Source organism: Trachemys scripta, chromosome 2 (assembly GCF_013100865.1).
Source record: "Trachemys scripta elegans isolate TJP31775 chromosome 2, CAS_Tse_1.0, whole genome shotgun sequence".
NCBI classification, from domain to species: Eukaryota; Metazoa; Chordata; order Testudines; family Emydidae; genus Trachemys; species Trachemys scripta.
In genome coordinates, this window is record NC_048299.1 from 200503278 (window position 1) to 200518314 (window position 15037).

The window sequence follows — 15037 nt, forward strand, 5'->3', positions numbered from 1 at the left end:
ACAACCATTACTATTTATTATGCGATAGTGTAATGAAGATGTTGCCTGGGCAAAAATGTACATCAACCTTCTGTCCACTATTGACTCCCCTATTTAAATGTTAAGGAGGTTACTATGTGATGTTTAGAAGCAAGAAATTGAAGTTGAAATTCTGATATCTTTTTTTCTGCTCTTATTCTCTATAGTTACTGTAACTTTCATGGTTATTGTAATTTTTCAAGCATGGTTGAAGACAAATTATAGCAGAAACTCATACTAACCACATAACTTTATACCTAGCATTATAAGCATGGCACTGAAGCAGACAGGTCTAGGTCTTGCAAGTCTTTGTGATGTACCCGTTGGAAAGTACAAGCGTGAGCAGAGGCTACATGTGGGTGCAATTAGGTCTGTGTATTCCTCTGCACTGAGCAGAAGGAAGCTACCCCCTGACACAGCAACTCCCATACTCTCATGAGCTCAGGGAAAAAAGTGGTAGGTGTTGGAGAATGGGCATGTCTCAGGAGACAGGAGTGTGATCCTTGTTATGCAAATGAGGTGCTTAGCTGTGCCTTCCGGTCTTTGACCTTTCTCCTGCTACTAGGCAGAAGTAATTGATTGCTTACTGAGAAGTGCTCCTTATCCTGCCCATCACATTGTACTTATCCCTGCCACTAGCTATACTTGGGCTATGCAAGATCAATCTTATAGGGGGTTAATATGGCAATTAAATGAATATTTCATTTTTAAAAGGAGCAATGATCATTAACTTCTTCACAAAAATCAACATGCTCATTTTATTTTTCCATATTTCACCTCTGTTTGCACACTTCCATAAGCCTTGCTTTTATCAGACAGATCCCTTAAATTAGCATAAGAACTGCTCACATACAGATCGGGTTGACAGTCATTTCCAGACATTATTACTGAAACAAACCTATTTGCTTCCTTGAGATAAAATTTCATATTAGCCTTCCTGCTGATATCCAAATCTCCTTTGTATGTTGTCTCACTGCAGTACAGCTACTACAGGGGTGAAATCCTGGCCTCACTCAGGTCAATGGCAAACTCCCATTCACTACAGTGGGATAAGGGTTTTCTAAATGTTCCTTTACTGTTTTGCTTTAGATTCATTTGCCATGGACTCCTCACTGGTGAGAACTACATTTTCCGAGTCAGAGCTGTTAATGCAGCTGGACTCAGTGAATATTCACAGGAATCAGAGGCTATTGAAGTCAAAGCAGCCATTGGTAAGCTATGTTCCATTGCCATGGTCAATAGTAAACAAAAAATTGAATGATTCCAGAAAGTTTTTTTCAGCAATTATTTGTAACTAATTATATTGTTTTACAGTATTGTCCACAGATAATGATTTTCCTGTTGGTCATATCATGTGTAATGCTTCACAGCCATACTTTTACAGTCACTCAGTCACTGTAGATTGTTCATCTTCACCATCCAGGCTTCCTCAGATGTTATTCATGAATCACTGTATGAAAACGCTGTTAAGTTCACGTCATAGTTACGCTGGAAAATGGAATGCCAGTCTAATTTCATATTGATATAAATCACCTCTAATACACATCATCCTGCATAAAGTCAGTTCCTAAATCTAAGGGCTTGATTTATTTTCATACCTGAACCTACTAATAATGCTGTCGTTCTCTTCTGTAAACCTCCTAAAACCCTGTGCATCCTCCATACTGTTGATGAGCTTTTTCTGTTTTGCCTGAACTAACATAAGGAGACTAATGAACTCACTGAACCAGAATAAATTGTATGTTTTCAACATTCTAACACTATTTGTATCGAACTGACATACCTCCCAACCTCAGAAGACAAGTATGGCAGAAGAAAGAGGCACTTCTAAAGATGAGCTGAAACGATCCTAGATATGGGTAAAAGGATCTAATCTTAAAAGAAGTGTGGCAAGTGACAATCACTTTACTTCTATTAGCTTTCCAGATTATTGACTGTCACATCTGTGCTGTAAAATATACACCATTAAAAAAAGAGTTACTTGTAGTGAGAAGGTTGGGAGGTACTATATGCTTTTCACATTTCTTGTGAGTCGAAGCATATTGTAATGTCAGCAAAAATCATGTTTGTTCATGTCCTGCCTATGTTGTTCTTTGTGATCATTTCTTCATTCTGTTGAATAAATGAAGAAAAAGGAATGATGTCTAATTCAAAATGTCTGTTATTTTCTGGCAATTGCAGGGGGAGGATTGCTTCATGGTGTGTGTCCTGAACTGAGTGGTAAAGCTGGTGGACTAACAGACTACACTACCTCCTGGGAAGGCATGCATGAGTCCTCCCAGCCTATTTTTGACACAGATGCTTTGCTAAAATGCAATGCTAAATTTAACAGACACGTGCTACCCAGTAGCTCTGATAAACTGGGGAGTACAGGAGTCAGTGAAGTAAGAGAAACGGTTAAGAATGTTCCTACACCTTCACCACAGAAGGGAGCTGCTAAGCAGGCAAGTAAGACTCAACCTGGGGACCCTTTGGCATTGGAGAAAATGAAAGAGAAGAAAGATATAGGTGAGAGCTAATAAACAAATTTCACCATTTCAGCACATTCATCTCAGACAGTGTTCATCGCTTATCATCCAAGTCACAATGGACATTCTCACCAATGATGCATCTTTCATCAGATCCATTTACATGCTCAGCTTTTCATTAAGGGTCATTATGCATGGAATGGTATGGGGGACCATTTCCCATACAGTGTGTCTGTTGACAGCAAAACATTTAAAATCATTTACTAATTTAATAGCTTGCTTTACTTTACTTTATATATTACAGTTATGTATCCAAAAATACCATGACTTCTAAATCACTTTGGTGGTATTTCTGGGGATAGCAACAAAGCTTGTAATGCATAGTCAGAGGGATTTTTAACACCTGCCAGCAATTCATTCTCTATAAGGAGTCTTGATATTCAGACTTTAGGTTATAGACAAAGGAAACAAAATCTCGTGAGTTAATTGTTACATCATAGTGAGCAGAAACAGCTCTGCTGTTATCAGATATATTGAGTTCCTTTCTGGATTTATGCTTAGATTTCTTCTTATACTTTAAGGCATAGTGCTAGTGAATATTATATATTGTATTTGTTAGTTGACAGTAATACTTTAATGGAGAAAATCCATCAAGTTTGTAAGTGCACATACAGCAGTTATATGCAATCGACACTTAAGCATCCACCATACTTAAGGACACTGGGCTAGATCTTCAGCTGGTATAAACCGGTTACTTCAGTAGAGCTATGCTGACACCAGCTGATATAGTCTGTTAAACAGGACAATAAGAAAACAGGGGGAATTACTGTAATATTTACACAATTAAACTTTTCTTATACATCTTCCAGCAATACATGCCCATCATGGTATCTGAGCACCTGTCTAAATGTATACCTACATACAGTTGAGTACACTTCAGCAAGAGTTTCCTGCTTAAATGTAGTCAATTATTGATAGAGTTATCCTTGATTTCAAAGGCAATAGGGTTTTTTCTGCGGGTTTCCTTTACTAATTAAAATAAAGTTTTTGCTGACTGGATGATGAGTTATTCTGAAAGAACATTCAGCAAATGAGGTCGTTCAAAATTCTATCTGAGCTACATCCAAAGTGAGACAAGGAGTTCCTAAGTATTGGCAACAGCTGATCAGTGGTAAATACTCTGTGTACAAATATTCCACCGGTATGCATATAGGAGATATTGTAAGAAAGTGGGTGCAGTTGCAGGACTGAAGTTTCATGCTTTCTATGTTGGTTTAAAAAAAAATTGTGCTCCAGATATTTTTGAAGTAAGCTCCAGAAACAGGCCTCTTCCATTTCTGATCAGACAGCTGTGCTATGACTGTGCTTTCCTTCAGTAAGGTAAGTTTACCCAAAGGGTGCAATGATATCATTATAACATTCAGAGACCAAAAATGAGGAAATAGGTGGTGTTGCATTACCTCTTTTCTCATCATGGTACTGTGGGGTAAAAAAGGAACCAAAGAAAAAATTGAGTGTGGGAAAAAGGTTGGTTTCAGCAAAAGAAAACAAATCATTGCATCTCCAAAATTTTGCAAGTCTGCTATGGTGTTAGTTTTAGTTTCTGTTCTTTCACTGTACTGAAAATGAAACCTGTTCACTTATATGAGAGCTGCAGTTGCGACACATACTTTCACCGTGTATCAGCTTGTTTCTCAAATATCAAACACTGCTGTATAGCTAATGCTTATGTAGCTTAGTTTTTTATTGGCTCATGGAGGCCTTCATCCTGCATTCCTTACAACAGCAAAATTTCCATTGACTACAAATGGAATTTTTCCTGACAAAGAAGTACAAGATGAGAAAGCCAAATGCTCATTTGACTAGTAGAATGATTACTGCCTATTCATATGATGTTCATGTTGACACAGCTGCCCCATCTCCACCTTATGACATCACTGTACTTGAAAGTGTTCGTGACTCAATGGTGCTAGGATGGAAACAGCCCAAAATCATTGGCGGAGCTGAAATTACTGGCTACTATGTGAACTATCGTGAAGTGATTGATGGAGTTCCTGGAAAATGGAACGAGGCCAACATTAAACCAGTTAGTGAGAGGGCCTACAGGGTAAGAGGTTAATTTTCATATTGCTGAGCATGCATCAGAAATATATATGTAACAAGACAGATTAGGAAAAACAGCTTCTAATTCATTGTTTCCAGTGGATTGGGATGTTTATGTCAGAGATACTCTATAGCAAACAAATGCTAGTCTAATATTTGCTTGGTTTGCTCATTCTTTAATGCCACAGATATAATAAGAGCTATGCTGTCCTTTTTTTGAAGTATTTTGGGTTTCTTGATAGAAAGGTGTTATATAAGTGAAAAAGTATTATTACTCTATTAAATGTGACTCAGAAACCGGTCTACAATTTAATAGAGAGTATTCAGCTTTTAAAAAGGTGTGTCATGTCCTAGAAGGTTAATATGTTGCTCACAATGATTTGTGATGCTATATCAGGTATGTATTAGAATGAAAAGTAAAACAACTTATTCTTCTAGTCCTTTGCTTCTTGTCAGTGTTTATTTCTAAAGCACGATAAGAGTCACCAGTTAACACTTCTTGGATGCAGAGGGTTTGTATATAAATGTTTAGTGTCATACCCTGCCCTCTGCTTTGTGGGTAGAAGTAGAGTAGGGTAAGCTTTTTCCTATGGCTATGTCTACACTACACAGCTTTTAGCGACATGGCTGTGTCACTACAGCCATGCCGCTAAAAGTCACGCCATGTCGCCACTGTTTGTCGGCTCTCCTGCCGACAAAAAACTTCCACCCCCAATGAGTGGCATTTGCATTGTTGGCAGTTAGGGTGACCAGATGTCCCGATTTTATAGGGACAGTCCCAATTTTGGGGGGATTTTCCTATATATGCACCTATTACCTCCCACCCCCTGTCCTGATTTTTTTACATTTGCTATCTGGTCACCCTATTGGCAGGAGAGCGCTCCTGACGACAACACGCTGGTCACACTGGTGCTTGTCGAAGCAGAACTTTTGTCTTTCGGGGGAGGGGAGTTAACACCTGTGAAAGACAAAAGTTTTGTCATTCAATTACCAGTGTAGACATACCCTAAATGTGTGAGTACAAATTATCTGCATTCAGTAAGGCTGTGTCTACACTGCCATTTTCAGTGCTAAAAGTTTAGTCATTCAGGGGTGTGAAAAAACACCCCACTGAGCGACAAAAATTTTAGCACTGAAAAGCGCCAGTATAGACAGCGCTCCCGGTGATAAAGCTACCATCCCTTGTTGTTTTCTATTGCCGGGAGAGCTCTCCCACGGCGATAAAGTGTTACTACACTGCCCACGTCACGCCACAACCGTACTGTAACGTGGGCAGTGTAGACATACACCTCTACCTCGATATAACGCTGTCCTCGGGAGCCAAAAAACATCTTACCAAGTTATAGGTGAAACCGCGTTATATTGAACTTGCTTTGCTCCGCCGGAGTGCGCAGACCCGCTCCCCCCGGAGCACTGCTTTACCGCGTTATATCAGAATTCGTGTTATATTGGGTCGCGTTATATCGGGGTAGAGGTGTACCCTGAATGTACCATCAATCTACAGACTTATCTATTGAACGAGCTACAAACTATCTTTCAGTCTGGCACCCATCACCATAGTATCTAAGAACTCATGTCACCAATAGAAGCTACACATGCCCAGCATCTTTGAAAATGAGGCCATTAGCACTTAATAGAGTATGAGGGAGTTGAGCCACTCCTGTGCTGACTGGCTGTGGCCTAAGGAAGTCATGGTCTGGGGCTAGATCCTGATCCAGCTTGCAAGTATGCTACCATCTGCAGCACATAATTGCCAGGGGTGCACACAGCTGCTTTTCAAATGAGTGCCGGCGTATACCTCACTGCAGGGACAGCTCCCACATCAGCAGGCTGAATTATGTAATTAACGCATGGCTGGTGACACTCTGCTCCCTACCTACCTAGCACAATGTCTAACAGTAAAGATAGTTTTTCGTTGTTGGTTTTTTTACAGTTTATGCACATTTAGAACATTCATAGGCTAGGTCTACACTACAGACCTATATTGGTATAACTATGTCACTGAGAGGTGTGAAAAATCCATACCCCTGAGCGATGTAGTTATACCAACCTAACCCCCTGTGTAGACATCGCTATGTCGATGGGAGAGCTTCTCCCCCGACATAGCTTCCCTCTCTGGGGGTGGATTAACTATGCAGATGGGAGAAGCTCTCCTGTCAGGTGTAGTAGTGTCTTCACTAAAGAGCTAGAACAGTGCAACTGCACCACTGTAGTGCTGTACACGAAGACAAGCCCAGAGTCTCAAGCCTTCCTCAGTTTGCTGAGATGTGGCTGCTTATAGAAGGTATTGCCCAGGTGTCAGTGCACAAAGATAGCTTTTGTAGTGCCTTTTCATTCTTAAATGATTGAAAAGAAATGAAAGTATACATAACTGATTTTTAATATTGCTTTCACCTATTCATTGTACAGGCTTTATAAAGAGGGTTTGTATCCTAGAGTTTACATATGTGACAGTCATCAGTACAATCTCCTTCTACAACTTTAAAGCAAGGTTAATGGGTATTGTTTTCTTAATCCTACAGATTCACAATTTGAAGGAAAACATGGTGTACCAATTCCAAGTGGCTGCTGCTAACCTAGCTGGGGTCGGCACACCCTCCCCACCTACTCGATCCTTCAAATGTGAAGAATGGACCATTGCTGTTCCAGGTAAAAATCTAAACAAAACATCAAAGCTCAGCATCATTCAGTGGAGTATACCAAACCCCCACTCTACACAAAATGAGAGGAATGCTGCTGGCTAGAACAGTGTTCTGTTCTTATTCTCAGCAGGCTGCATCCTGAGTCTGCTATGGGTTTGCTGCTACACCTGCTGTGTGCTCTCAGTTCCACTTCCAATAGAAGTCAATGGAAGTAAAGTATCAGAGGGGTAGCCATGTTAGTCTGAATCTGTAAAAGCAGCAAAGAATCCTGTGGCTGCATGCATCCGATGAAGTGGGTATTCACCCATGAAAGCTCATTCTCCAATACGTCTGTTAGTTTATAAGGTGCCACAGGACTCTTTAATGGAAGTAAAGTTGCTCTGCACATAAGGCTCTCCATTGCTTTGCAGAGCCATTTACACCTGTGCAAAGTGGGTGTTAAACATTGCTCTTCTCATTTGGTAGCATTTAATACCCACTTTGCAGCTAATTGTTTGTTTATTTTCTATTTAGGTTCCTATACTACATCTATGCCTGGTGTAAATGTCTACACAAGGTGCAAGGCGGTGAAGAAACAGGCCCTTTAGCCCTATCCTAAGCATGTCAGTTCAGGGCCAGATCCAATACCCATTGAAGTTAATGCAAAGACTCCCATTGACGTCAATGGGCATTAGATCAGGCTCTCAACAAATGAATGCGTTTAATAATTAACTTCTCTCCCTGTCATTTGATGAGGCTGGTCATTTATGTTTGATTGACATATTGTAGGTTAGAAAAAAAGGAAATAGGATCATTTTGGGAGCTAGTTCATTTTGAACATGGCCAGGACTGTATAAGATCACAGGTACAATGGAGTTGCATCTACTTACACCCACTCTGAATTTAGCCCACAGTCTTTTTGAGATGGTACATTTTTCATTTGTTCTATGCAATGGCCTGCTTGTGGCTTTATTTAATGCACAAGATTCCAACTTTTTTTTTTTATCCTTTAGGACCACCCCATGATCTCTTATGCACTGAAGTTAGAAAAGACTCTTTGGTTTTACTGTGGAAACCACCAGTTTACATTGGCCGTAATCCTGTAACTGGTTACTATGTTGATGTAAAGGAAACAGAAGCAACAGACGAACATTGGAGGAGTGTCAATGAGAAGCCAATTGCAAATAAATTCTTAAAGGTAATCAGTTTTGGAACCAAATTCAATTATACCAGTGCAACTTCTGTGAAGTCAATTCTAGATATGCCATTCTATTTTGGTAGTGCTTCCTTATAGTTTTAGACTTACCAAGCTATGTTGTGCCCTCAATTACACCAATGTAATCCTAGCAGAGTCACATAGGGGTTTAACTTGGAAAAGAATTTAGCCCAGTAAGTCTAAAAATAAAAGAACGCACTACCAAAGTGAAATGGCATTCCTAAAATAAGGTTATAATACAGATGTATCCTCTGTATTTCCTGACTCAAAAGTGAACACAAGTGGCAAATCACTGCGGTGTGTGCTGTGAAAATATGACAGGATGACTGTTTTAACATAATATACCCTGTCATCTCATTTTTTTGAGTTTGTAATTTAGATGGCTAGGCTATTATGGTACATAATTTCATGGAGCAATTTCTAAATATAAGATTAACTGTATCTTGATTCTAAACATTCTTCCAAGAGTGTACAAATGTATACATACATTTGAAATTTGTATATTTCAAAGGTCATTTAAAAAAAACACCTCATTTTAAAATGTGATCTTCGCTTGTGTATTTTTAAAGAGACATTGGAATGTAGTGTAGCCTCAAACTGGATTTTAAAATCATTATAATCCAATAGAGAATGACATCCAGATTCTAAATATCTATGGTTTGAATTATTGACTCTGATTACAATTTTTTTAAAAGCCAGAATTGACCTGCAGTATTTTTGTTCTGCTGCTGCGGAGGCAGATGGACTGCACAAGAGTTAAAAACATCCTGTTCCCAGAAATGTGCTAACATCATTGATGACACCATCAAAAATGCTGGCTAGACTCAAGTAGCAAACAAAAATAAGTCACGTTAGCCTGGATGGGAGGGACATGAGGAAAGTGGAAGTTTCCAAGTGAAAAAAGAGGGGGGGAAAAGAGGAAGATATATTATTGTCAAGCCGCCAAACTGGTATTATAGATATGGAAGAGTAAAATGAAGTGCTCAGTAGTGTACTGTGCTTCTCTATTTGCTTGTTCTAGGTCAGTGGCCTAAAGGAAGGTGTCAGCTATCTATTCCGGGTGCGAGCAACAAATCAGGCTGGTGTCGGGAAACCTTCTGATACCACTGACCCTGTCATAGCAGAAACACGACCAGGTTCGTTTACACTCTTGTTTTGCATCTGCATTAATACAGGTTCATATTTATCAGACATGCTCATAATCAGAGAATACACACAAAGGACCTGAACCCATATGTCCTTCGATGTATTACCAATGCACCAAGCCCTTTTTCTATAAAGGATACTAGCTGAGTGTGACTCTTTACCTCCTTTATAAAATAAGTTTTCTGAATACACTTGGATGCCTATACTATACATACACACAAATACTGGAACACACAAATATGGTAAAATAATATTTGTATGCAATTGCAGATAAATACATAAATAGAGGATCCAGTTGTTCCCCTAGATCAGGGCATGGAGTGTAACTTCCACACTTAGGTTTTACTTTTCCCCAGATAGAAGGGAGATCAGCTGCTGCTGCCACTGCAGCTCATATCCCTTCTGTCCCTTGACTCACAGAGAGTTCCTGGGGAGGGGACAGGCTGTGAATGGGCCAAGGAGAATGTTCTTTTTCTCCCTTGGCACCAACAGTAAATCCTTTCACAAGTTAACACAGACACCCTCCTTACTGTGGAGACTACCTTAACATGGAGAGCCCAGGGCAGCTGCTGATTGGAGAAACGCTTGCAGCATGGCTACAATGAATCCACAATGCTAGAAAGGTGTGGAGAGAAGCAGGGAACCCAAGAGTCAGTGTGGAGGCACAGAATCCCCACACAGCTGGACCCAGAACTCCAGTGGATCCATGGATTTCATATAGGTATCTGAGTATCTGTGGTTTTGGACTCTGGACCCCTGCTATTTCCACAGAGGACATAGCCCTTAATAAAACAGAAAAACATGGAGGAATCTCTATGAGCCTCATAGAGCTTTCCTCCCTCCAGATCCTTTCCATTGGTATTTCCATAGGAAGAGGCTGTTGGGCCCATAGATTTTTAACCTACTCATAAGAGATAGTACTGTTGTTAGAACTGACACACAATACATGAAACTAATAAAAACAAATACAAAAGTAAAACATCTAAGATGCTGAGGTTCATGCAGGTATATTTTTTGTGTGCTGTAAACACAAACTGCAAGAGGGGGAGGGATAGCTCAGTGGTTTGAGCATTGGCCTGGTTAAACCCAGGGTTGTAAGTTCAATCCTTGAGGAGGCCATTTAGGGTTCTGGGGCAAAAAATATAGTTAGGGATTAGTCCAGCTTTGAGCAGGGGGTTGGACTAGATGATCTCCTGAGGTCCCTTCCAACCCTGATATTCCATGATGAAAAATGTACCTCCAAAATCTCCTTAAAATACATAATTTAGTATAAGATAAACACATCTAAGGCTGCAGTCTAGTTCTAGGAGCTCATTGAGACTTTTGCCAGTAGCCAATGATAGCAGGACAGGGCCCTTAGGATGTCTACACTTCAATAAAACATCCCCTCTCAGCTGACTCAGGCTTGTGGGGCTGGGGCTATAAAATGGCAGTGTAGATGTTTGGACTCACACTTGGAGCCCTGATTTTGGGATCCCATGAGGGGGGGAGGATTCCAGAGCCCAGGCTCCACTAGTGCCTGATGTCTGTTCTGCAATTTTAGAGCCCCACAGCCTGAGCTCTGTGATCCCAAGTCAGTTGACGTGGTCCTGCTGCGGGTGTTTCATTGAAAGCCATAGAGTCTTATTGTTCTGACATTGGGTTATGCACAATGGAAACAGAAAACCTCATGAAATAAGAATTGGATGAACATTTTCCCCAAAGTTTCTGCTTCCCTTTGAGGATTAATGCTTAGCCTTCAGACTGATAACACAAGCTTGTCATGCAATAGCAACTCCCACACATATCAAATAAGGAACTTCACATATAATTTCAGTTCCAACAGAATGAGAATTTAAGCAGTCATTCAGCGCTGGGGATACTTTTTTACCACCTGCAAGGAGATTTAGGCCTTGGCTACACTCAGGAATTCACAGCGCTGCCGCGCTGAATGTTGCCACAAGTAAGAGCCAGTGAGTGTAGTCGCGCCGCCAGCGCTGCGAGAGAGCTCTTGCAGCGCTGTATGTACTCTGCCTCTCCAAGGGGAGTAGCTTGCTGCGCTCGGGGGGGGGGGCGTTTTCACACCCCTGAGCGCAGCAAGTTGCAGCGCTGTACAGCGCCAGTGTAGCCTCATAATTCCCATTGAGATCTATGATAGCTGCAGTAAGGTGTGTGTCTAGAGTAATAGGGCCAAGTTCAGCAGAGAACGTCCACAGCCCTTAACGCTGGGGGCAAGGCTGCAGAGCTGCACCCTGGCTGTTACCCATATGGGACCCTTGTCTCAGGATTTCATTATTGCTCAGGGGTACAGAGCTGGGGTCGGATTCCAGGTCCACAAAGCAGGAGAGTCAAGATTTGGCCCAACAAAGTTCTCCGGGAAGCTCAGGGCCAATTAATCTTGTAGTGACTTTGTTGTTGACACATACTTTTAGCTCAGATCTGTAAATATGGTCAATGCCAAACTACACTTCTTATGAAGGGTTAAGAAAAGACAAAACAAATCTCTCAGAAAGGCAAAAATCTGGTTAAAAATGCTTTCACTCAAACCATGCAAATCTCAGGCACAATCATGACATTTTAAAAAACTGGTCTCAAATCTTCTGGAAAGGTAGTTTCCCAACTAATGTTGGCATTATTAAGATCTTGGATAGATGCAAAATATTATTTTAGTCAGATGGGTCTCTCTGGAGAATTCCTGCATTTTGCAAATAGAATTGCAGTGTTACTTTTGGCGAATAAGTCAGAAATATCAGCAGGAGAGCAAGATCTCTAACCCAAGAGGAATAGAAACTTAAATAAATATACTGAAAGAATTATTTCTGTCAGTAGGACTGGAGGCAATCTCCTATTTCCAGCATGTTTGGGTAATATGGTCAAATATTTTGTATTTTTTGTTTCTAATTTGCCAACAATGTACACTTTTTCCTTATAATGTTTTAAAAGGTAAAATAAAATAAAACAATTGGCCCAAACAAACAGCAAACCCTCAAACAAATCTATATCTTTAGCTATAACTTAGTCTTGATTTCATCAAAGTGATTTCATTGTGTATGTTTTCCACAGAAAATCCCAGGGCTCTGAGGAGTATGTTTTAACCCTTTTTCAAATCCCGTTGTGCCAGTCCCTAGTTTTGATACTGCTCACTGCAAAGTAGAATTAGGTCCCGATTCTGCAAAATCATCTGTGTGGGCGGACCATTGCACCTGCATGAAGCACCATTAACTATAGTAGGACTCTGCCCAGACATAAGGGTCTACCCACAGGTATCAGATTGCAGGATCAGGGCCTTAAACCTCACCTATGTCTTCAGCTGAGGATTCTCCTTATGTAGAGCCAACACAGGGACATATTGGAAGAGTGGCTTTTAGATGAGCTCCTGTCTAGAGTGCTGCTGTGCTCTGGCAATCCTCAGCTGCTAGAACAGGGATCGGCAAACTTTGGCACACGGCCCATCAGGGAAATCCGCTAGCGGGCCAGGACAGTTTGTTTACTTGCAACGTCTGCAGGTTCGGCCGATCGCAGCTTCCACTGGTCACGGTTCGCCATTCAAGGCCAATGGGGGCTGCGGGAAGCAACGGTCAGCACATCCCTCGGCCCGCGCCACTTCCCCCAGCCCTCATTGGCCTGGAGCGGCGAACTGTGGCCAGTGCGAGCTGTGATCAGCTGAACCTGCAGACGCTGCAGGTAAACAAACTGTCCCACCCCGCCAGCGGATTTCCCTGATGGGCTGCATGCCAAAGGTTGCCGATCCCTGATCTAGAAACATGCTTTAGTTTCTTAGTGACCTGTTTAAGTATTTATGGTAGAGATAAAGCAAAATGAGAAAAAATTAACTTTTAAAAATGCACCCTGAGTTGTATAAACAACACCACTGCCAGATATAAATGCTGAGTGGTAGTAGTAATATATAGTGAATGCAAGCTAATGAAGTGTCAAGCATATTGCCTTTTGAATCGCTCTTATAGCAGAGTTTTTGCATATTACCTACACTGTCATCAAAAGATTGATACGCTAACAATCTGCAGTGGAAACAAACACTAATGACATTTCAAATGGTGAATTTCCATATAATGGATTACACTGGTAAATTTACAAACATGTTACTGCCCAGTAAGAGTTATGTAGACCTCAGACGTCATTTATCATTCATGGGTACTTTACATGTATTTCTGAACTGCATATTGCATTTCGGAAAGGGCTGATAAATGATAATACTGGTATAGCAACAAACATTGATCTCTTTTTTTATTAAACGTTTATGGCAAGCTATAAGCAATAAGACAGTCAGTTACATGTTCACAAACTACTTTATTACCAAGGAATGTGCTTCTGCTCACAGTATTGGAGAAGCCATGTATGGTATTAGGATTATGGGAACAGGACTCAAGAAATGTGCTGGAAATAAAGCACTTATTTCTGGATATTCTGATGGCTTTTTGTGAATGAGGTCCTTTTCTTAAGATATAACATTTTAGAGGAAAAGTATGTCATTGACATTTTATGCAGTTCAAGACACTCTCAAACTGAATATTATAACATCAGAAGCCTTTTTAAAGTATAAGGTCCAGTTCAGTTCAGAGCTGTGCAAAAAACAATGGATACTCTCCAAGTCCTCTTGAATGAACAGTGCTTCCAGTGATGATACCAAACAAGTTGTTAGATAAAAATTACCTCCACATTCAACACGGGTGAAGAGCCATCTCTGTACCCATACAGAAAATCCAGTTCTCTTGGCTGCACAGGTATGCATGAAAGGCAGATCCTAGGTATATTCTGGCCCTGGACTTGTTATTCCCCATTCAGTGCCCTACCAGTGCACACTGGATGGTCCTACCCTTACCAAAGCTTGCAGGCACTGAAGTAGCAAGCAGTATTCAAAACCAGCTCTTGGTTTGAACCAAGGTGTTGCACTTAGCTGCCAATCACAAATACACTCCCTATTGGTTTCAGAGTAGCAGCCGTGTTAGTCTGTATCCGCAAAAAGAACAGGAGTACTTGTGGCACCTTAGAGACTAACAAATTTGTTAGTCTCTAAGGTGCCACAAGTACTCCTGTTTTTTTTACTCCCTATTGGTGTGCACAGGATGCATTCCATAGGCAATATGTCAGACTTGATTAATCCAACATCTGTACGTGTGAATGAGCTGCTGTGTGTAACACTATTAGTTGCACGAGTGCTACTGTGATGATTCATTTGTGAAATTAATATGAATTCTTAATTTCCTATTCACCCCTCCACCTTTCCCAAGTATACTCTTGTGTACGTGGCATGAACTTGTATTTTACTAGAAAATTAGAAGTTTTCCCTATGTAAAGAATACAATGAATAGCCCTTACTGTGGCAGGTATTGTTTTTACAATATTTTCAACATTTAATGCATTTTAATGGACTTGCATTTGTTCTTGTTCAGTTTTTCCAGTGCATTTAATTTTATTTTTAAGCCTGAGATAAGGCTTCTTTTAGCCCAGGGCCCAATGCTGCAACC

General features: G+C 40.7%; 1 protein-coding gene across 9 annotated transcripts in view; it reads left to right on the forward strand.

Moving 5' to 3' along the window:
- MYOM1 (myomesin 1) overlaps positions 1–15037 on the forward strand; it is a 98704-nt gene that overhangs the window by 49884 nt on the left and 33783 nt on the right. For 5 of the 9 annotated variants that reach the window (XR_004644707.1, XM_034762708.1, XM_034762707.1 and 2 more), the window contains 6 exons: positions 1108–1229; positions 2200–2217; positions 4397–4593; positions 7112–7238; positions 8224–8408; positions 9448–9562. Coding sequence is in view for 8 of the 9 variants with exons in the window: in XM_034762708.1 (XP_034618599.1) it covers positions 1108–1229; positions 2200–2217; positions 4397–4593; positions 7112–7238; positions 8224–8408; positions 9448–9562 (764 nt within the window). In the remaining variant the exon portion in view is untranslated. Of the gene's footprint in view, positions 1–1107; positions 1230–2199; positions 2527–4396; positions 4594–7111; positions 7239–8223; positions 8409–9447; positions 9563–15037 lie in introns of all 9 variants that reach the window. The other 4 variants (XM_034762701.1, XM_034762700.1, XM_034762705.1 and 1 more) reach the window with 2 other exon arrangements.